Below are 15,148 nucleotides of genomic sequence, written 5' to 3' on the forward strand. Positions count from 1 at the left end.
ACATGATCACATAATTACTTTTTCACGTGAGAGGATCTATTCCCATTGTTTCTTCACTTATTATCTGATTCATCATGGTGTTACTGTTTGAAATCATGCACTTTCTGACTTGTTGAAACCCAATACGTGAGGGTTTAATCTTAACTCATTACTGCTTCAATCATTCTAGAAAACCACATGTTCATAGTTGGAGAAGCGTTGGGTCATGGACCAATCCCCATGTTCCACTCACTCTCATACTTCATTTATTAATATAAGGCACTTACTTACTCAAGCATTGAATGAATAAGGTTGAACATCATATGTCTAGAGATCTCTCTTTTAAGAACCAAAACAGAACAATCTTACTCCCAATCACAAAGCCGCAAAGCTACGAGGAAAGGACCACTCGCTAATTTTATATGCACAATGAGCATGTTTTAGTAAATAAATTACTTAATTTATAGTTAGGCGATGTTACTCACTAATTATTGACCGACATGAGAGAGAGGAGGGGAAGGGAAACATTATTCATCAAGGGACATTCGGTACAGGAGAAATTTATTTTTTATTGGAAATTTTTTTTTGCCAAAATGTGATGTGAAATATTTTTTCCCGAGTAAGTTATAAAAATGTGTTTGGTTTATCCAATTTTATCCCGGGAATATTTGATTAAATTTACCGAGTTGATGTTTGGTTGATTGTGAAATAATAGTAGGAATGTGGGGTTATCTTACAGAAATAACCGTACCTTTATTTTTTTCATTCATTTTTTTTTCCTGTAGCCTTCTTCATTTCATCTCAGTTCTCCGTCTCAAAGAGGTACAAATCACCCCCCAGAAAGAAAACTATCTGTCGCCGGATTTCTTTTATCAGCTTGAAAACTTGTTAGCCTTAGGGCAGTAATTGGATTAAGTGAACTCCCTATTCTAGTATCCCTCCAAGGAAAGTATATTAGACTACTTATAACAAGCCCTAAAGAGGTAGAAGGAAAGGAAACTCCCACTTATACTCCATGGAAGTATCTACTCGTTACGGAATCTCAGGTGTCAAAGTGTGGATTTCATATAGTCAAAAAGAAAAGGGACGTGCTATATCCGAAACGTACGAAATTTAGTAAATATCGTAAAGGCAGATGTAGTAGGGGCAATTCAACCCAAAAGCTTAAGCTATTGGGTGAGGATATATTAATGATTTTATATATCTCAACACGTCCCCTCACACGAGAGCTGGGCTTGAAGGGTGGAAATGCACAGCCCCATCAACATGTGCGATCAAAGAAATTCCACTTGAAAGAAAGTGGGGGGGCGGCGAGAATCGAACCCGGGACACGAGGCTCTAATACCATATAAAGAACCAATTCAACCCAAAAGCTTAAGCTATTGGGTGAGGATATATTGATGCTTTTATATATCTCAACACGCCCCCTCACACGAGAGCTCAATGAGCTTGAATGGTGGATAATGCACAGACCCACCTACCTGTGCGAAGTAAGAAATTCCACTACAAAGAAAGAGGTTGAATTGGTTATTTACATGGTATCAGAGCCTTGTGTCCCAGGTTCGAACCCGAGACACGAGGCTCTGATACCATGTAAAGAACCTTAGGATACACCACCCCAAAAGCTAGCTCAAAAGGTGGGAGTGCCCAAGACCTTGTAAACTCCACATTAGTTGCACATACAACCAATGTGGGACTATATATCTCAACACGCCCCCTCACGCAAGAGCCCTTTGGGCTAGAAGTGTGGATTATGCACAGGCCTAATTTTTTGTTTACCTTTTGTGCTTTTTATTTTAATTCCACTTTAAAGTGGGGGCGGTGAAGATCGAACTTGTGACCTTGTAGTCACTCAAACTCTGATACCACGTAAAGAACCTTAGGCTACACCACCCCAAAAGCTAGCTCTGATACCATTTAAAGAACCTTGAGATACACCACCCCAAAAGCTAGCTCAAAGGGTGAGAGTGCCCAAGGCCTTATAAACTCCACATTAGTTGCACATACAATCAAAGTGAGACTATATATCTCAACACGCCCCTTCACACGAGAGCCCATTGGGCTAGAAGCGTGGATATTGCACAGGCCCAATCTTTGGTTTACCTTTTTGTATTTTTTATTTTAATTTCACTTTAAAGCGGGGCGGTGAGGATCGAACTTGTGACCTTGTAACCACTTAAAATATGTTACTATGTAAAGAACCTTGGGAGTTGGGATACTATCCGAGAAGGAAGACATTACACCATCATTCCTTGTTTGGTCACCACATCTTCGGCAAGGAGTGTCAATAGCATGAGAGGGAGTTGAACTTATAAGGAGATGGTCCAAGACAGTTACTGTTCCAAATTCTTGGCCTGCTCTTCTGGTGAAGTGAATCACCATTACCTCACCAACATATATTCCTGGTATCTTCCATCAAAGAAATTGGCAGAACAAAGATGTCAATTTCAATATCATTCATATATAAACTGAAAACACAGGTTCTCATTATGAAAGCTGAAAACTTCGTATAAGCTTGGACTGTAGATCGTCCTCCTCAGCTTCGACCAGAAGGAGGGAGCAACTCTGAATATCATTTCTTCACAAACCTCACTGGGTATTACACTGACAAAGCTTCTGCACAAACGTGAGGGTTACTTTGGTCCTCAATTTCGCGGTTGATTTGTCACTTCCCTGGGTAACGAAAAATTTCAACAAATCTATGGTAATGTTTTTGTGGTATCCGACAAAAATTTGCAAAGGAGAAGGAAATCCTAGAAACAAATATACCCAGAATATTTTGGTTTTTTATACCAAACGCGGCATTCCGTAAATCTCAAATGAGCTTTTCCGTGCTTTAAAAAAAAAATCTTATACCAGACACCATCTTAGAGTTGTTTGGTGGAAGATAAATTTTTTGAATATTAGGAAAATATAATTACTAAAAAATGGTTGGAAAGTGAGTTTGGTAGAAAAATATAAAAAAAGTTGTTTGGTTGACCAAAATATTACCAGAAAAATTTATTTAAATTTGCAAAATCTATGTTCTGTAGAAACTTCGAACCTATTTTTTCACTTCCCATATCTCAAGTGATATTCTGTAATAGTGAATTTCATCCAAAAATTAACACAAAAGTCATTTTCCCATCTATGCTATTTGCCTAGTATTTTTTTCAAAAATCTGAACCAAACGTGATATTTTCCAATATACACTTACACTTTCCCATCACTCAAAATAAATCTTCTACCAAACACTACCTTAATTGAAGATTTGGAAAACTGCTGCAGTTTAGAATTAAAATATTGCTATTTGTTTGTAATTTCTTAAATAATTTAGACATACATTTTTTCTAGACACCAAAATTAACAAGCGTCACTGTAACAAAACCATCATATAATTAACGTGTATTTGTCGAAGTAAAAGGATTTTTTTTTTTAAGTAGACAAATAAAAGGAATTTTAGTGCACTGTACTACAATCAATTTACCTCCCTATTATTGAAAAACGGTATGATTTGAAAAATTAAAAACAACCTCTTCTAATAACAAACGGGGATATGCAGAATTTAGGTATTAAAATTTACTTAATTTGTTTAGTTTTTCTTCAAAAATAATAATAATATCACCCTTACGGACCCTACATTTTGGAGCTTCGTATGCTTCCCAAGCTAAGACTTTCTTTTGTTTTTTAATGCATTTAAAAAAAATTAAAAATAAAAAAACATTTTCTTACCAATATTTTGGAGCTTCCTACCCTTCTCGAGATCAAGGATTTTCTTTTATTTTTAATGCATTTAATGTTTTTAAAAAAAATATTGTCGAGAGCCGCGGCTAAATGTGCAGACATAAAAATTTTCTGGATCCGCCTATACATATGCTCATATGTAGGGGTGTTAATAGGCAGAGTCGGGCCGAACTCTGGTCTTAAAAGGCTAAGCTTGTGTTTAAATGTGTCAGTCAGACCTAGCACCTGTTATGAATATAATTACCCGCCTACGGCCTGATTTATTTACAAAAAATAAAAGTGATTTAGTTTGATAGCCTGTTAAAAAAAATAAGACAACAAAAATTTATCCAAACATAATATACGATCAACAACATCAATAATTTCACAAAAATTCATAAATTTAATGTATATCCAAACATCATAATATAGAATAAAAATATTCAAAAAATCTATTTAACCAATAAATTGGGGTGAAAATGTGAAATGGATTGAAGAGATAGAAAGGACTATTATGAATAGTGTAAAAAATATAAAATAAAAATAAAAATTAGTATACTAGGTGGTCAGCCTGAAAGGCTCTAAGGCCAGACTTTTGAATTGCAGCTTAAGACTTTTTTATTAAACGAACTTTATACAAATGTAATTCTAATTCTAATAATCAATTTTAGATATATAAATTCAGGTCTTTACGAAGCGGATCAAAGACCCCTAATTCATTTACCACTTCTACTCACACGTAAATCAACCTTCAACACAATCGTTGATCGCACATTTAGACTTTACTAATACATCAACGAACAAGTTGGTAATAGGCATTTCAAACTAAGGGAAAAATTATTCTCATGTCACATGAAACAAGTTTTTTCTCTTACACACTCTTTGATAAATGTGTCACCTTTTTTTTTTAGGTGATGGAACCCACTAGTTTGTCTTTATGACATGAAATAATTATCTCTTTAACATGAGATTAATAAAACCCTCAAACTAATCACTGAATAACAAAAGCACTAACGAATAAAATTAGGATCTAAAATGGCTTTTTCTACTAGTATGCCCTTCTTGCGTACTCATAATTTTTCAGCCCCGTTAACGGTAATTTTATGACTTCACTGAATTTGTGTGGATTCATTAGCATTTTTCATAATTTGTGTGGATTCATTAGCATTTTTCATATTATTCAAGAGGAGTGGCAATCAATGTTATCAAAATCGAGTTTCCACGTAGAAATAGAAGAAAATGATAGAACGAAACGTAAAAATTTTACTACTTAAAGTCAGGATACAAAATTATATATATATATAAGTCACTACTCAAAATTTAAGGAACAACTTCATATTTAAAAGATATAAATCACATTACTATATAAGACATACACCAAAAATACAAAAAGAGTTTAACAACTCCTATAACCAAATTTTAAAATATTAAAAAAACAAAGTTTAACAACTGTTACATGGAAATAACACGGCCTTGTGCAAGGGTTTTTTTATAACTAGAAGAAGATACTATGTATTTGATTTGGAGAAAATAGAAACAGGATTTTTTTTTATTGTTTTTTTAAAATTAAAACCAAGTCATGGGTTAAAAGTTGATCCAGTTCAATTTTTTAGTTTAAGTAAAAATGTAAAAACTTGTGTTTTTATCATTTTTCACACGAAGTTTTTATCATGTTTACTTAGAAGAATTTTTATTTGTATTTTAATATATATCACTTCAATAAAATCATAAAAACATAAATTTTTATATTTTTATATTAATTTTTGACAATAATAGTGGCAAACATTATTTGGTCAAGGTGCAAGTCTTCAAGTCTATGTTCTGCAAATTTAGGAGCAAACTAGCACCTACTAAGATTATAAAAAAAGTAACTACGAGAGCCACACATATTTTAACTTTTTACCTAATAATAAATGAGAAGTTTATTTTTCACGAGATAATTTTATCATATGCATACAGAAAAAATTACTGAAACCTATTTTTTTTTCCCTCTATCATATCTTTAACGGGAATTAATATTTTTTTATATATTAAATGAGATAAATACAAAGTGAAAAACATATTCCCGGTAGTAAATTGTCTTTACGTCGCTTTCTTCACTATAAAGTAAGGTCTGTAATTTGCTACACTCACTGCAAATTGCATACACAACCAATCGTTCTACGACACATCATAACAAAGCCATTGTCTATATCTCTTGTTAAATATCCATCAAAGGGAAAGTTATCAAACCCACATGCTATCATCTTCACTTTAAATGCACATATAATTCAAAACAAAGGAGCATTTTTTCGACATACCCACCAACCAACACATGACCATGACCATGATGATGTCTCTGTTTGTGATCTTACTCCTCCTACGCACAACCTCAGTGGCATCCTCGGATCTCCGACCTGGGTTTTACTCAAATACATGTCCAGAAGCTGAACTCATAGTTCGAGATGTCATGAAGAAAGCCCTCGCCAGGGAACCAAGAAGTGTTGCCTCTGTTATGCGCTTCCAATTCCATGATTGCTTCGTCAACGTACCCAACTGAGATTTTTATTTTTATTTTATTTTTTTATTTTATTTTATTTTCTGAATTACCTATTGAATTTGTGAAGGGGTGTGATGCTTCTATGTTACTTGATGACACACCAACGATGCTTGGTGAGAAATTAGCACTCTCCAATATAAATTCCCTTAGATCATATGAACTTATTGATGAAGTTAAGGAAGCACTAGAGAAAACGTGCCCAGGAGTTGTTTCTTGTGCAGATATCATAATCATGGCTTCTAGAGATGCTGTAGCACTGGTTCGTACTCATCTCTAACTATAAAGGGTTCTGATTTCCTTATTTATTGACAGTGGAACTGATAATTAATTATATTTTTAACTCATGTACTATTTTTTTTAATCTGTTAGCTCATATACTATTAGGGAACAGTGACATTTTGCCACCTGGCAAAAAATTTACCGGACTGCCACGTCAACAGTAAATTTTGCCAAAATGTCACGCGGCATATTTTGCTACACTGTGTAGCGAAATATGTTTGCATATAATTCGCTACACATTATAGCGAAATATGCCATGTCAGGCTGCACAGTCAACAAAAATAACACGTGTCAAGCAGGCAGAATTCAAGCATAATTCGCTACACAGTGTAACGAATTTCTACCTGCTTGACACGTGTCATTTTTGCTGACTGTGCAGCTTGACATGGCATATTTCGCTACACTGTGTAGCGAATTATATGCAAACATATTTTGCTTGTAGCAAAATATGTTGCGTGACATTTTGGCAAAATTTACTGTTAGCGTAGCAGTTTGATAATTTTTTTTGCAATGTGTGACAAAATGGTCACTCTCCCTCCCTGCTATTAGTATGTAGTATTTGGTTTCTTTTTTGTCATCAAGATATTGTCTCTCATAATTTATTTTATGGAGAAAATACAAGTTTAAAAAATAAATGTCAACGGGTTGGTATGACCTTGAAATATGGTAGTCTCTTCTCTTCTTAAATTTTTTCATAAAATTAAAATAATGCTTTCCAATTTTTCTGAGATGACATGAAAAATATTTTTCTAAGATGATATATGAAAAATAGAAAGGAGCATTGCTTTGCGGATCGACTCTGCATCATAATAAAGTAAAATTAACATTTATGACAGATAAAACAAACTCTCAAAAATTGTTAAATATTATTTAAATCATTCATAATCTTCGAACAAAAAAAAAATTCATTCATAATCGTTAAAAACAATAAACAATTCCTAACGAGATCCACTTACTTAAATTAGGGGGGGAACTACTGAAATTTCATCTCTTAAAATAAATTACGTAGATATAGTTATTCGTAAACAAAATTGTAAATGAAAATTATATAGTTATTCTTGGTTTATTAGTTGGATGTGAGGACATGATGACCTGTGATTAGGTGTATTATTATACATGTTTGAATTCAAAATTTGTCAATTTCTTGGAATTGAGCCGCTAGAACTAAGAAATGTGCAGGAAGAGATTCTTGTCCTCTAATTTCGTTTATTTTACTTTTCATGCACGTTGTTCATATCATGACAATGTAAACTGATAAACTTTGTCTTCCCATCATAAAATAAATTTGCCTTTGTTCACATCGTAAATGTGCCGTGGTCAGAAACTTATCCGTTATTGGTTTTCAAAATTATCAACCACCTTCTGGATTTCACCAGTGAGAGTTGTTATTGCTGATGAAAGATGAAAGTCTATGTAGTTGTATCCATGCAAACACAAAATGTTATGTTTTACTGGGGAAATTAGCTGCTAATATCTTACCACAGTGGCCTAATTCATTTTCCTTTGAGCAATTTTGTAATCTGTTCGTAGAAAATTTGTCCATATAAATTAGATGAAACTAGTATTTTTCCTTGTATTGCAGACAGGAGGACCCAACTGGGAGGTGAGGTTGGGAAGATTGGACAGCTTGAGTGCTTGTCAAGAAGACTCAAACAATATCATGCCCAGTCCAAGAGCCAATGCAAGCTCTCTTATTGACCTATTCCAGAAATTCAACCTTAGTGTGAAAGACCTTGTAGCACTCTCAGGATCTCACTCTATTGGCAAAGGTCGTTGTTTTTCAATCATGTTTAGGCTATACAATCAATCTGGTAGTGGAAAGCCTGACCCTGCCATTGAGCCTAAGTTTAGAGAAGAGCTTTACAAGCTATGTCCACCAAATGTTGACCAAAATGTGACAGGGAACCTTGATTCCACTCCTCGGGTGTTTGATAACCAATATTTCAAGGACTTGGTTGTTGGGAGAGGATTTCTTAACTCTGATCAAACACTTTTCACTTTCCCTCAAACAAGGGAGTTTGTGAGGTTATATAGTAGACATCAAAGTGAGTTTTTTGAAGCATTTGTGGAAGGGATGTTGAAAATGGGTGACTTGCAGTCTGGTAGGCCTGGGGAGATTAGGAGGAATTGCAGGATGGTCAATGCTTTGCTCTTTGAATCCCACCACAAGACAGAGAATAATGATAAATCAATATAAAAAACATGTATGTGACTGCAGACTCATGGATTCATAAGATGCTATCCAAATTTTAAATATATGAAGCAAACTGAAACGCATCATGGCTAATTTTAGTGTAGGACGCATTTCATCACAAGATATGTAAGTTTCCCTAAAAATTTTAGTTATCGTGCTTCCGAATAACTCTTCATATTCCTAGTTTGCAAATCTATAGATTGTTGGGATTGTCTCTATGCTCAGCAGTAATAAATATGTTGAATTAATAAATGTTACGAGCTTTATGGTACAAAACCTTTTAAGACCAGCACTTCGTACTTGCTACTGCATCCATGGACTGGTTGTCATGAATACGTAGGATCATCACCGATTCCAAAAAAATTAAGTACACAGGGTGATGAAGCAGTTTGTATTTTATCTCCACACTTGGGGAACGAACCATATATAAATTATTGGCTTGGGTTACACTCCTCGTGTGCAAAGTGTAGAAAATCCACTGTACAGGGGATAACAAACTCCAATCTTGGGTTAGAATTTTATCCGTAAAGGTGGGCTACTGGTGTTGCCAAATATTCCTCTTCTTCTTCTTTTTCCCCATTTTCTAAACTAGTTAGGATCGCAGAATTCCTTTGTCAGCAGGGGGGAATTGAGGACAGGAGAAGAAAAGACTATGATTAAAGAAAAATGCAAACCCATAGTAGGCTATGTTGATATTCAGTCAACAAACCCATACCTCTAACAATCAAAAACAAAACGTCCAACCAAGTACCATAAACAAGTTTTCCGATTAGGTATGGTTAGTTACATGGATCAAGCAATGAAATCACATTATGTCCAAACCAAGTTTCCAGAAAGGTTATTTACATCAAAGTCTTTTTGAAATTTCCTTGGTCTTCCTTTATCTTTATTTATTGGGTTATTCTCTATCTAATCATCTCTTCTAATTGGGACATCTATTGGTCTTTTCCTCCATTTTAGACGAGATTCTGTAATCATTTCCTTAATAGGTGTAACTTCCACTCTAACACAATATTTGATAAATCCCCTTAATGCACGCGCACCTCCAAACTCAACTCTTGGATGTTAAGTTTTAAATTCAAATCAGATCAAGCAAAAACGGGGAAAATATTTGAAAAAAAACAAATGTTTTTCGATTTAAAACATTGCCAATAGTCAGCAATTGTTCTTTTGATTCCTAAGAAGTAAAATATTCCAGCAATTGATGAAACCAACATCCAGTTTGAGCAAGCCCACAAATAAATAGCCACCGCAGCTCATGTAACAAAATTCCTGACTATATTGCTCATGAAAAATATAAAGCATCGAATGAATATGGTCCTCCACAGATTGAAACTCAGTGTTACCTGGATTGCTTTGACCTCCCCCTTTGTCAGTCTGGCTCACACTCATTGCTCTCAGATTTAATTTCCCTCATGCATAGTTGGTTTTCTCTCAGACTCACTTGGTTGCTGATGTTTGGTTTCTTTTGCTATCTCTGATTGCAATGTCTCAATATAGGATGCATAAAAATTAAGAGTGCTGATTTCCTTTGGTTTGAATGTATACAACAGATATGATATGAAGAATCTGAAATATATTTCAAAATTCCAAAATAATAAAAATGTCAAGGAAAATTCATTACTTTTCAACAAGAGCATGGTAAAGTTAACAATAGATATAGTTATGTTTAATTCATAAAAAAAATGTTTAAAGTCATAAGAATAAAACATAGCACAAATAAAATGAGGACCGATGCATTGAAGTCATCATCGTCTTCATCAAATTTCAGGGATAAAAGAATATCATTATTCTATTTTTCCTCATCTTCCATGGGCTCACTGCAGTCATTATCACTAGCAACAGCAGCAAAAATAATTCTTTTAAGGAAAAGAAAAATATTAAAAGAGTTAGGACAAAGGGGCAGGGGAAGACAAACAATACCATTGCTACATACACCGGAAGTCAAGCATAGAAATCACAGTATATCAAATAAGTCAAATGAATCAGCAGAAGAACTATAATCACATATGCAAGCAAGACTATGGCCACTTCCGGGTTGGGTCAAGTTTTAACTATAAAGTTGCTTTCTTAGGTGATCATTTTGTGCAGTCCAGTGTGTTCCACAAATAACTCCATGGGAGAATCAATTTAGGAAAATTCAAACAGAAATTGTACATTTTAGATGCTGCTCCACAAGGGTTTTATGTATCATGTACCAACCAACTTACCAATCAACATTGCATACAACTACTATAAGCCATACCTCATTTTGAGGAACATCACAGTCACAGGACTCCTTCGAGTGGAAGGAATGCCATTATTCTATGCCTAATCAATAGCCCGTGATCATTACCAACAGCTGCAGTATTATCACATTGCACATACATATCAGCTAGCACTTCCTTCTGCAACATGCTAACACATCCCAGTCTTGCTTTGATTGCTCCCTTCGTAGAGCCTGCATGCTTTATAACAACCTTCAGCAAACATTTTCCGTTCCCATCTTCACCTTGGTTGACAACTCTTGAACTGCCCATCACTTTTTCCCTTTTCCTGAACACATGCCTCCAACTCTGTAGAGGCAAGCCTCCATGCTTTATTGACTATTGTGCAACCAATTTTTTTTCTAGAGCCAAAGCCTAAATTGTCAAACGCATGTTTTACTAATAACTGCCAGCAATCTTAATCTGATAATTAACCGAGAGAATCCAGCTAGGGGAAGGGAGGAAATGCCATCAAACAAAAATGGGGGTTATAAAAGCCTTCCAAGCAAATGAGGGGAAGGGAGGGTAAATGCTTATAACACCACCTCTCCCATTTAGTCCACCAATAACGAACTAGATGTGTCAAAATGTGAAAAATACACAATTTTTTAATCATACTAGAATATGAGTTTCATCCAAGGCATAAAGAAACACGTAAGAATCATCCCTGATACAATCTGGGATGTAACCTTTACTAACTAGGAATGGTACAAGTTGGAGAAATAATAATTACTTGGAGCTTGGTACACGACCTCTCCTATCCAAGAATGATGGTATAACATGGAGATATAATAAAAATTAAATCCCCGATATACCATGAGAATAACAAGCCTACCTCATTCAAAAATTCTTTCCCCGGTTGAAAATACTAAGAATACAAAAGAACTAAAAACACATAAGAGCCCCGGAATGAAAAACACCATTCTCCAGCTCTCTGGACTTGAAAGGTCAGAATTAGCAGCCTTAGCAGCTTCAAGAAGTTTCCCAGTGAGGTCAACTCCAACAATGCCAGCCAAAGTACCCGCGGTATTCGAAACACCCATCACTATCCCAGCATACCTAGGAGCAACATCCATGTGGTTCACCGCGAACCCAGCTCTCCCAAGCGCCAAGAAACCAAGAGCCACAGAGGAACAGAACACAGCACCACCAGAAGTTCTGAAACTAGGAATCACAACCAACGCAAGAGAAGCAACTAAAAAACCTACAGTGTTCAAGAACTTCCTCGTCCTAGTAACAGACAACATCCTCCGAGTGATCAAGTAATCAGCAACGACACCACCAATGTTCGAGAACACAAACATGTTAAGATACGGCAACATTTTAGAAGAACCCATATCCTGAAGACTCAACTGAAGACCCAATTCAAAGTAAGTGGGAAGCCAATTCATCAACACATACAAAGCATAATGAAAAGTGAAATTGTTAACAACAATAGCCCAAACAGGTAAACTAGTCATAATTTCCATCCAAGGGATTTTCGAAGTTTTGACTAAAGCTTCTTCTTTATTATCAACTTTTTTATTAACAGGCAACAAAGATTCCCCTTTGGGATCAGAAGCATATTTGAACCAAAGCAAAGACCACATAGCACCCAATGCAGCCTCAGCAACGAAAACAGATTGAGGACCTCGAAACTTAACCAAACTCGGAAGAAGAAGCATTCCCATAGCAGCACCAAGATACATACCAGAAGTTGTTAACGAAACAGATCTAGATCTCTCGTGAGGTGGGACCCACTGAGCCAAAACGGTGTGTATCGAAGGGAAAATGAAACCCTGAGCTACACCAACGAGTAAACGAGCAATGACTAAAATGGTAACTCGATTCGGATCGAGAGGAACCAATGCACAAGTTAACGACCATAACAGAAACGAAAGGAGTAGAACCCTTCTTCCACCGATTTTCTGAGCTGCGAAACCACCTGGAACTTGAGAACACGCGTAACCGTAATAGAAAGTTGAGAGTATTGAACCTTTGGTTGATTGGTTAACTCCAACGGCGTCAGCAGCGACAGTGTAAGCGATTGAGAAGCCAACGCGTTCGATGTAGCAAACGGAGGTGCAGATGAAAGTTAGAATAACAATGAGGTAACGAACTGGGAGTTTCATCTTAATTTAACAACAAGAATAACAATTTGAATAGAGGGTTTTGATTTTGAGCATAATAAGCATTGATCGGTGATCACACAGTGTGTGTGAGAGAGAGAGGGTGCGGTGTTAACTGCTGCGAAGCTAAAACGGCACCCAATCTCTTCCGTTTCGAGCATATGCTGATGCTGATGAAGGAAACAGACAACGACTATTGATTTAAATAAACCAAAAATTTCTAAATCTCACAAGAGAGTAAATAACCAGCCTGGCTAGTGGATACTGGCAACCGGCAAATCAGTCAACCCTTTTGTGAATCTAACTTTAGTTTTAATATGGTTTAAATTATTCTAGGGATAAATTAGGGTTTAAGATCATAATATGGTCTAGGGATAAATTATTCTACTGCCATTTTTTCATGCTTATCTTGTGTACTCAATACCCTTAAATTAAAATCTCAAGAAAAGAAAAGAGAGAAATAGTAAATGTTAGTTGAGATGTCTACCTTGTATACTAATTTTTAATATCATTAGATGATAATCACAAGAGGAGAGAGAAATCATAAATATTAGTTAAGATTCTGATCTAATAGTAGTAGAAGGTGATAGGCAGGGTAATCAAGATAAAGAAATAGGTAGAATAACTTATTCTTCTAAATTAAATTAGGGATAGGATATTGTGACATCCAAGTTATGTTACACCCATGTAACACCCAGTCAATCTCACCGTTAGATCGCTTATGTTGATCCAACGGTTATATTTATTTCCATCTTTGTATGGTCATGATTTCCCAAATTTAAAGTGAAAGCATTAAATATGGAAAATCATAACCATACAAAGGTAGAAATAAATATAAAATATTAAATTTGGGAAATCATGACCATACAAAGATGGAAATAAATATAACCGTTGGATCAACATAAGCGATCTAACGGTGAGATTGACTGGGTGTCACATGGGTGTAACATAACTTGGGTGTCACAATATCCTATCCCATTAAATTAAGGGTAGATGTTTGTAAGGTTTGATATTTCTCGTGTTGTAAGAGATAATTTTATTCGCTACACATATATAAAAATGTGTGAAATCCATGTGAAGAGGAGAGCAAACAAAAATATATGAACCTCCACACTTTTATGTGTACAATATGAAAAACACTAAACTCATATTAAGGGTAAACTTACTTTTTAAACATTTACCTTGGTAAAATGTAACAATCAATACTGAGATTTTAGATTGAAAAACCCCAAATATAGGTGAAAAATGAAACTTTTATAGAAAAATAAGGTGTAATTGATGTTATGTTCATTTATTTTTCTATTGTTTTTGGGTGGTTAGACTTAGTGGCACTCATTATGTAGTGTAATATCATATAAGAAAATATCATCAAATTCTCTCTCTATCGTCTCCCCATACTGATTTACATGCATTTTTAAATCTCAGTTCTTGATCAAAGGAGTTAGCTTCTTTTATTGCTATTCCTCTAATTAATTAAACTGAATATTGTTGGATTCATAACAATTCCTGATACTTCTACCTGCCACTCATTTTTCATATTACAATTGGTATCAACATTCACTTTCTTGTACTCTCTCACCATGATAGTTTCAACTAGAGCCCAGACAATTGCTAAACTAGATCCTTCAATGGGAAAAGTATTTATTATTTGAAATGACATAAAATTATGTCATTTTTAATGAAATTACGTCGTTTTGGTGTATTTTTATATTCTTTCTTTTCCACTCTTTTTCTTCCTAATTTTAAGACAAAACACAACAAAATAATGTAATTTTATTAAGGGTTATATTCATCTCATTTTACATGAGATAAACAATTTTTCTACACACAAAAAATAGTGGTTCCTCCCACTCTTTTTTTCTCTCTTCTGCCACTTGCAACTTTATTTCTACCAGAGATAATTGCATACATCATGGTTCTGAAAATCAAACCGGTCACCTTGACGGGTGTGACCATGAACTTGGCATATGGCCACATTTCAATAACTAACCTAAATTTGGGAAACCGTTCAAACTGGTGACGGTTCAATGATGAACCAGTTCAAAGTTTTATGATGCAAAATTCTTTAAGTTTTGGCACATGGATCGAATTGAGAAAGTCA

The 15,148-nt window shown here is 35.0% G+C and overlaps 2 protein-coding genes across 2 annotated transcripts; one reads left to right on the forward strand and one right to left on the reverse strand.

The window, feature by feature from the left end:
• The first annotated feature begins 5,939 nt into the window (after positions 1 to 5,939).
• Positions 5,940 to 8,906, forward strand: LOC133286084 (peroxidase 17-like). Its single transcript, XM_061483429.1, has 3 exons — positions 5,940 to 6,208; positions 6,288 to 6,479; positions 8,082 to 8,906. Exons 1-3 carry the CDS (start codon positions 5,996 to 5,998, stop codon positions 8,694 to 8,696), a joined length of 1,020 nt encoding a protein of 339 aa, XP_061339413.1. The 5' UTR covers positions 5,940 to 5,995; the 3' UTR covers positions 8,697 to 8,906.
• Positions 8,907 to 10,335: 1,429 nt separating this feature from the next.
• LOC133286083 (probable anion transporter 5) lies at positions 10,336 to 14,196 on the reverse strand. The gene is made up of 2 exons (XM_061483428.1): positions 14,188 to 14,196; positions 10,336 to 13,050 (listed from the first exon to the last, which is right to left on the reverse strand). Exons 1-2 carry the CDS (start codon positions 14,194 to 14,196, stop codon positions 11,776 to 11,778), a joined length of 1,284 nt encoding a protein of 427 aa, XP_061339412.1. The 3' UTR covers positions 10,336 to 11,775.
• Between the last annotated feature and the right edge of the window lie 952 nt (positions 14,197 to 15,148).

This window comes from Gastrolobium bilobum, unplaced genomic scaffold (assembly GCF_033153095.1).
Source record: "Gastrolobium bilobum isolate Gb01-03AN ecotype WA unplaced genomic scaffold, APGP_CSIRO_Gbil_v1 utg57798, whole genome shotgun sequence".
Lineage (NCBI taxonomy): Eukaryota > Viridiplantae > Streptophyta > Magnoliopsida > Fabales > Fabaceae > Gastrolobium > Gastrolobium bilobum.